This window comes from Arachis hypogaea, chromosome 14 (genome assembly GCF_003086295.3).
Source record: "Arachis hypogaea cultivar Tifrunner chromosome 14, arahy.Tifrunner.gnm2.J5K5, whole genome shotgun sequence".
In the NCBI taxonomy this organism is placed as follows: Eukaryota; Viridiplantae; Streptophyta; class Magnoliopsida; order Fabales; family Fabaceae; genus Arachis; species Arachis hypogaea.
The window spans coordinates 10717858-10726732 of record NC_092049.1 but is presented as its reverse complement, the minus strand read 5'-3'; the positions used below and the strand labels follow the sequence as shown (position 1 = coordinate 10726732).

Here is an 8875-nt window from a genome sequence, read left to right as displayed (position 1 = left end):
GGCATCCCAGAGCCTTACATATTACATCATTGGGCACTGTTACCATACTGAGAACCTCCAATTCTCATTCCATACGTTGTTGTTGTTTTTCAGATGCAGGACGCGACCCACCGCAGTGCGTTGGGTGATGGTAGCAGAGCGGAGGATCTTATTCTATTTTTTTGTCTTCTTAGTTATTTTATCTTGTACTCTCACTTTTGTATTTTGTTCTGCCTAGAGGATTTTATTTGAGAGAACAAAACTTGTATAAGCCCTTTTGAACTACAGTCTTCTTGTTGTCTATATATGGCTAGCCGGCTTAAACTCCGCAAGTCATGGCTAGATTCTTATTATATTATACTATTATATTTTGATACATCTTATCTGTACCTTGTGTTTTATGTTATTAGCTTTGCTAGCACGATATGCGCTTTCCAAATCCTATTTTTGAGCTAAATGCTTCATCAGGCTTCTAGAATATACTATTTCTTTCTATATAAATATGTATAAGCCTTAGAATTGTCGTAACCTCTGATTAACCTTTGCCTTACGGCTAGAGGTACGGCTTAGGGTAATTGGGGTGTTACAGTTTGACTCTTAGAGACTCCTATTTTGTCTTACAATATTTATAGCCTGTTTGAATCAGGTGCTGGTTTATGCGTGTCCTTTTTTTAGCTAAGATTTAGGTAAGAATATGTGAATCAAATATTTATTCTATGGTTCATATGAAACGGATGGTTACTATTTCATACTATTAAGATGGTTGTTTTTATCTGTATATATTGCTCTTCAGGTGTGCCATGTTATTGCGTTGATTGAATCTACTCTTCTTTGCTGGTGGTTACATTCATAGTGGGTTGGGTGGGTCTCCTATACCTAGTAAATAGTTGCTTAAGACATCCTGTGTCTTCATGATCAGTAAACTAGGTTTTTTATTCATATTTTTCTTGGTACAAACAACAAAGTAGAAAATGTGCAAAAAAAATTGGGTTAATCAAGTGTATCACTCGATAATATGTTTAAATAATTGTTGGAGTTCGATCGCACAGAATTATGTTATGACTGTCATCTGATTCGATGATGTTCATGTTCTTTCATGGTCCAGGTAGTTGACTTGTTTTTTCTAGGAGACATATTCAATCTTGTGTACTATTTGCTGCAATGGTTAATTCCTAATTTTTGGAGGGGCCATTGGTGGGAGTATGCATTTTATCTCTTTCGTATTTCAAATTTGACTTGAATATGTTAAGTGTTGACATCATGATCACTGGTGTTGACACAAGATCCAGTGATTCATTTCGAATGCATGCTACACGTAGTATAGGTTCAATTACCCGAAGAATAACCATCTAGAAATACTGAGAAAATGAACATCCAATATCATACGAAAACGAACATCCAATGTAACTATGTAAAAATAACAATGTAATTACATTCTAAAACGACCAGCTACATACCAAATGACCATGTAAAATAACATTTTGAAACTTGTAACAAATTTGATAACCATGATAGTCAGATAAAGCATAACCAGCAAGCATCAAATAGTACTAAGCACCCAAGTATAACCATCCACGTTCACAACAAAAGTGAACATCCAATCACATACAGAAATGAACATCCAACGTATCTGAATAAAGATAACCATGTAGTCACTATCTAAAACGACCAGCTATGTACCGAATGACTATGTAGTATAGCATAAAGTAATTTGAAACAAATTTAATAACCTTACCTGTAAGATAAAGAATAACCATCATGTATATTCATTATGCATTCAATTCATTGAAATTAATAAACTAAAATGGTTTATTCCGGCAAAAGTAAAATGGTTCATTGGAATTAATCAAGTATAGACTCTTACAACAACTGCAGACAAACCTTAAAACTATATATTTATAACATAAACTCACCCTCTTCATCTAATCTTGATAATAAATGAATATCAATCGGAACCCTATATACATGGAAATAAAAAATAAACGCAAGCACACCCATGTCCAACATATTCTAACTTTTGTCGAAGGAGCTTAACAAAGACATGAAGCCACCAACTTGTTGGGGCTCATTCATGGCCAACAACATCACCGAAGTTTATATCTTGAGATGCTTCCGGACGAACCACCTGCTAAACAACACAAAAAATGACAACAATTAACTTCTTGCACAGAACTATACCAAGTAAACGTGCAAGGTCGAGATTGATACATACCAAATATGGTACCTTAAGATATGTGATAACTATTACTTAAAAAAATATCAGGTATATAATAAACAAACAAAAGATATATATTATTCAAATTATTCTAATACTCTGCATTATTGCAAGTATACGTACATCTATACGTATATCCAATAACCTTCATTATTTTGTTTTTGTTACTATTAATTACTGTTACTTTAATGTTATGTGTTGATGGCTATGAGTGGAATGCATGTTACTAATAGTTACACACATAAAAACTAATATAATAATTAAACATATTTTAAACAGCTAATTGAATTATTTCAAAACCAACTACAAGCTTATTTTATTTGAATTAATCCTATCTAAAATGAAATTATACTTCTTAATATATTATAATTAATCGTTCTCAAACTTGCACATGTATATTAGAATTTGTAAAATAATATTCATTAAACAAAGTTGCATATTAATTTCTATAAGGGATCTATGTCTTTTTAGCCACAATTATCGTACAATGATACTTCTAGAATTTTAGTCATACAAGGGTCTTTTGGTTTTTTCTAACTTAACACCTAATGTTTATTTCACTCTTTATACGAACGTATTATTTATAATTAAAACTGTTAAAATTTCCAAATTCTCTTTAATTAATTGGCAAACATTCTATATAAGAGCAAGCACGCAAACATTCTATATCATATACATGATGAAGTTCCTCTGTATTTTCCTATTTTCTCTGGTTCTCTGTGTTGTGCCTCCTACTCTTAGAGCACAATTAGATCCTCCTTTTTATAAACATACTTGTCCTCCCCTTCATTCAACTATTCATTAAGTTCTTCACAATGTCTCCAAAGGGCCTGTAAAAGATAAGCGGTTGTTTGCTAGTTTGATCAGACTTTACTTCCATGATTGTTTTATACAAGTAAGTATACAATTTTATTTATTTCTATGTTATTACTATAAATTATTGGGGAACCATTCTAATGCATGTATATGTATATATGTAGGGATGTGATGCTTCAATTCTATTGAATGATACAGCTGCCATAAAGGGTGAACAACTTGCACCTCCAAATATCAACTCCATCCGAAGATTGGATGTTGTGAATTTGATTAAGAAAAAGATTGAAAAAATTTGTCCTCGTGTTGTTTCCTGTGTTGACATTCTTGCACTTATAACCGAAATGTCTTCTGAGATGGTAAATTTTCTTTCTCATTTGCATGTGCATCTGACTTGATTATTGTGCAAAATTCATTTCTCTTTTAACTATATTTATTTGGCAGTCAAAAGGTCCAAATTGGCAAGATCCATTAGGAAGAAAGGATAGTATAACAACAAACTTCGACCTGGAAACTTCAAATATTCCAGGTCCAACCTCCAACCTCCCTCAACTGAATTCCAAATTTGAGAAGAAGGGTCTCGATGTTAATGATTTAGTAGCACTCTCAGGTCCATCTTTAAACCTTTCTTTTGAATTTTGAAATTTGATTATGGTAATGAGCTTGTGACTGTTTTAATTATTTGTTAGTTTATGTTTCTAATATATTTTTTTTCACTTCAGGTGCTCATATAATTGACCAAGTACGATGTGTACTTTTCCACCTTCCAAACTGCACAAATGATGGGTCACCTGGGAAAAATATCACAAACTTGGACCCGATAACCCCTACTGTATTTGATAATAATTATTAATAAATATTCAATGTGGTAATGCACGATTTAATAGCGATGAAGTACTGTTCAACACAAGGGATGCTCCAACAATTAATGCAGTCAATCTCTTGGCTTCCAATCAGACACTTTTCTTTGAGGCTTTTAAAGCCTCAATGATCAAGATGAGTATGATCGAAGTCCTTGCTGGTTAACAATGAATTATAAGAAATCATTGTAATTTTCTTAATATTTAGAAAAACTAAGTAAATGTAAATAAAAATGCCAAGTGTTAGTTTAACTTTGCAAAGTGTAATAAGGAAAAATATTATCATATCAATATAATATTTTTTTTAATTTGTTTTTGTTTACAGTCAAATTATCATTATCATTTATCAATTTATAGTGGGTTGGGTGGGTCTCCTAGACCTAGTAAATAGTTACTTAAGACATTCCGTGTCTTCATAATCAGTAAACTAGGTTTTTTATGCATATTTTTTTAGTACAAACAACAAAGTAGAAAATGTGCAAACCAAATTGGGTTAATCAAGTGTATCACTCGATAATATGTTTAAATAATTATTGGAGTTCGATTGCCTAGAATTGTGTTGTGACTGTTATCTGATTCGATGATGTTCTCGTTCTTTCATGGTCGAGGTAGTTGACTTGTTTTTTCTAAGAGACATATTCAATCTTGCGTATAGTTTGCTGCATTGGTTAATTCCTAATTTTTGGAGGGTCCATTGGTGGGTGTATGCATTTGAGGTGAATGCGAAGTGCCTAATGATAATCGACAGTTTGCATTCAATACCACAAGATGATGAACGGGATAAACTCGACGCATATGTGGTAACACAATATATTCCCTTTCCCGATAGACAGTTATAATAGCTAATTCTATAGCATAAAGTAATTTGTAACAAATTTAATAACCTTGTAAGATAAAGAATAACCATCATGTATAATCATTATGCAATCAGTTCATTGAAATTAATAAATTAAAATGGTTTATTCCAGTAAAAGTAAAATGGTTCATTGGAATTAATCAAGTATAGACTCTTACATCAACTGCATACAAACTTTAAAACTAAATATTTGTAACATAAACTCACCCTCTTCATCTAATCTTGATAATAAATGAATACCAATCGGAACCCTATATACGTGGAAATCAAAAATAAACGCAACCACACCCATGTCCATCATATTCTAACTTTTGCCGAAGGAGTTTAACAAAGACATGAAGCCACCAACTTGTTAGGGCTCATTCCGGCCAACAACATCACTGAAGTTTACATCTTGAGATGCTTCCAGACGAACCACCGGCTAAACAACACAAAAAATGACAACAATTCACTTATGGCATAGTACTATACCAAATAATCGTGCAAGGTCGAGATTGATACATACCAAATATGGTACCTTAAGATATGTGATAACTATTACTTAAAAAAATATCAGGTATATAATAAACAAACAAAAGATATATTATTGGAATTATTCTAATACTCTGCATTATTGCAAGTATACGTACATCTATACGTATATCCAATAATCTTCATTATTTTGTTTTTGTTACTATTAATTACTGTTACTTTAATGTTATATGTTGATGGCTATGAGTAGAATGCATGTTACTAATAGTTACACACATAAAAACTAATATACTAATTAAACATATTTTAAACAGTTAAATTGAATTGTTTCAAAACCAACTACAAGCTTATTTTATTTGAATTAATCCTATATAAAATGAAATTCTACTTCTTAATATATTATAATTAAACGTTCTCAAACTTACACACGTATATAGACTTTGTAAAATAATATTCATTAAACGAAGTTGCATATTAATTTCTATAAGGGATCTATGTCTTTTTAGCCACAGTTATCGTACAATGATACTTCTAGAATTTTAGTCATACAAGGGTCTTTTGGTTTTCTCTAACTTAACACCTAATGTTTATTTCACTATTTATACGAAGGTATTATTTATAATTAAACATGTTAAAATTTCCAAATCCTCTTTAATTAATTGGCAAACATTCTAGATCAGAGCAAGCACGCAAACATTCTATATCATATACATGATGAAGTTCCTCTGTGTTTTCTTATTGTCTCTGGTTCTCTGTGTTGTGCCTTCTACTCTTAGAGCACAATTAGATCCTCTTTTTTATAAACATACTTGTCCTCCCCTTCATTCAGCTGTTCATCAAGTTCTTCACCATGTTTCCAAAGGGCCTGCAAAAGATAAGCGGTTGTTTGCGAGTTTGATCAGACTTCACTTCCATGATTGTTTTGTACAAGTAAGTATACCATTTTCTTTATTTCAATGTTATTACTATAAATTATCGGGGAACCATTCTAATGCATGTATATGTATGTATGGATGTGATGCTTCAATTCTATTGAATGATACAGCTGCCATAAAGTGTGAACAACTTGCACTTCCAACTATCAACTCCATCCGAAGATTGGATGTTGTGAATTTGATTAAGAAAAAGATTGAAAAAATTTGTCCTGGTGTTGTTTCCTGTGTTGACATTCTTGCACTTGCAACTGAAATGTCTTCTGAGATGGTAAAATTTTTTTCTAATTTGCATGTGCATCTGAATAGATTATTGTGCAGTATTTATTTTTCTTTTAACTATATTTATTTGGCAGTCAAAAGGTCCAAATTGGCAAGTTTCATTAGGAAGAAGGGATAGTATAACAACAAACTTTGACCTTGCAACTTCGAATATTCCAGGTCAAACCTCCAACCTCCCTCAGCTGATTTCCAAATTTGAGAAGAAGGGTTTCGATGTTAATGATTTAGTGGCACTCTCAGGTCCAACCTTCAACCTTTCTTTTGAATTTTGAAATTTGAAATTTGATTATGGTAATGAGCTTGTGACTATTTTAATTGTTTGTTAGTTTATGTTTCTAATATTTTTTTTCTACTTCAGGTGCTCATATAATCGACCAAGTACGATGTGTACTTTCCGACCTTCCAAACTGCACAAATGATGGGTCACTTGGGAAAAATATCGCAAACTTGGACCCGATAACTCCTACTACGTTTGATAATAATTATTAATAAATATTCAACGCAGTAGTACACGATTTAACATTGATGAAGTGCTGTTCAACACAAGAGGTGCCCCAACAATTAATGCAGTCAATCTCTTGGCTTCCAATCAGACACTTTTCTTTAAGGCTTTTAAAGCCTCAACGATCAAGATGAGCATGATCGAAGTCCTTGTTGGTTAACAACGAATTATAAGAATTCATTATAATTTTCTTAATACTTAGAAAAACTAAGTAAATGTAAATAAAAAATGCAAAGTGTTAGTTTAACTTTGCAAAGTGTAATAAGAAAAAATATTATCATAACAATATAATATTTTTTTAATTTTTTTTTGCTTTCAATCAAATCAGCATTAGTATTCATCAATTTATAGTAGGTTGGGTGGGTCTTCTAGACCTATTAAATAGTTGCTTAAGGCATTCCGAGTCTTCATAATCAGTAAACTAGGTTTATTATTCATATTTTTCTTGGTACAAACAACAAAGTAGAAAATGTGCAAACCAAATTGGGTTAATCAAGTGTATCACTCGATAATATGTTTAAATAATTCTTGGAGTTCGATTGCACAGAATTACGTTGTGACTGTTTTCTGACTCGATGATGTTCTCGTTCTTTCATGGTCGAGGTAGTTGACTTGTTTTTTCTAAGAGACATATTCAATCTTGCGTATAGTTTGATGCAGTGGTTAATTCCTAATTTTTGGAGAGGCCATTGGTGGGTGTATGCATTTGAGGTGAATGCAAAGCGCCTAGTGATAATCGACAGTTTGCATTCTATACCACAAGATTATGAACGGGATAAACTCAATGCATATGTGATAACATAATATATTCCATTTTCCCGATAGACAGTTATAATAACAAATTCTATTGCATAAAGTAATTTGTAACAAATTTAATAACCTTACTTGTAAGATAAAGAATAACCTTCATGTATAATCGTTATGTATTCAGTTCATTGAAATTAATAAATTAAAATGGTTTATTCCAGCAAAAGTAAAATGGTTCATTGGAATTAATCAAATATAGACTCTTACAACAACTGCATACAAACTTTAAAACTAAATATTTATAACATAAACCCACCCTCTTCATCTAATCTTGATAATAAATGAATACCAATCGGAAGCCTATATACGTGGAAATCAAAAATAAACGCAAGCACACCCATGTCCAACATATTCTAACTTTTGCCGAAGGAGCTTAACAAAGACATGAAACCACCAACTTGTTAGGGCTCATTCCGGCCAACAACATCACCGAAGTTTATATCTTGAGATTCCTTCAAACGACCCACCTGCTAAACAACACAAAAAATGACAACAATTAACTTCTTACATAGTACTATATTAAATAAACGTGCAAGATCGAGATTGATACATACCAAATATGGTACCTTACGATATGTGATAACTATTACTTAAAAAAATATCAGGTATATAATAAACAAACAAAAGATATATATTATTGGAATTATTCTAATACTCTGCATTATTGCAAGTATACGTACATCTATACGTATATCCAATAATCTTCATTATTTTTTTTTGTTACTATTAATTACTGTTACTTTAATGTTATGTGTTGATGGCTATGAGTGGAATGCATGTTACTAATAGTTACACATATAAAAACTAATATAATAATTAAACATATTTTAAACAGCTAAATTGAATTGTTTCAAAACCAACTACAAGCTTATTTTATTTGAATTAATCCTATCTAAAATGAAATTCTACTTCTTAATATATTATAATTAAACGTTCTCAAACTTAGACACGTATATTAGACTTTGTAAAATAATATTCATTAAACGAAGTTGCATATTAATTTCTATAAGGGATCTATGTCATTTTAGCCACAATAATCATACAATGATACTTTTAGAATTTTACTCATACAATGGTCTTTTGGTTTTCTCTAACTTAACACCTAATGTTTATTTCACTCTTTATATGAAGGTATTATTTATAATTAAACCTGTTAAA

At 31.3% G+C, this 8875-nt stretch overlaps 1 protein-coding gene and 1 pseudogene across 1 annotated transcript; both read left to right on the top strand.

The window, feature by feature from the left end:
• The first annotated feature begins 2870 nt into the window (after window positions 1-2870).
• Window positions 2871-3860, top strand: LOC112742226 (peroxidase 4-like; annotated as a pseudogene).
• A 2045-nt stretch (window positions 3861-5905) lies between these two features.
• Window positions 5906-6897, top strand: LOC112742225 (peroxidase 4-like). The gene is made up of 4 exons (XM_025791463.1): window positions 5906-6124; window positions 6206-6397; window positions 6483-6648; window positions 6767-6897. The coding sequence occupies exons 1-4, from the start codon at window positions 5906-5908 to the stop codon at window positions 6895-6897; spliced, it is 708 nt and encodes a 235-aa protein (XP_025647248.1).
• Window positions 6898-8875: the final 1978 nt, after the last annotated feature.

Coding starts and splice junctions, on each gene's coding strand:
- LOC112742225 (XM_025791463.1), top strand. CDS start 5,906: ATGATGAAGTTCCTCTGTGTTTTCTTATTGTCTCTGGTTCTCTGTGTT. Junction 6,398..6,482: donor CTGAAATGTCTTCTGAGATG/GTAAAATTTTTT, acceptor TTTATTTGGCAG/TCAAAAGGTCCAAATTGGCA. Junction 6,649..6,766: donor TGATTTAGTGGCACTCTCAG/GTCCAACCTTCA, acceptor TTTCTACTTCAG/GTGCTCATATAATCGACCAA.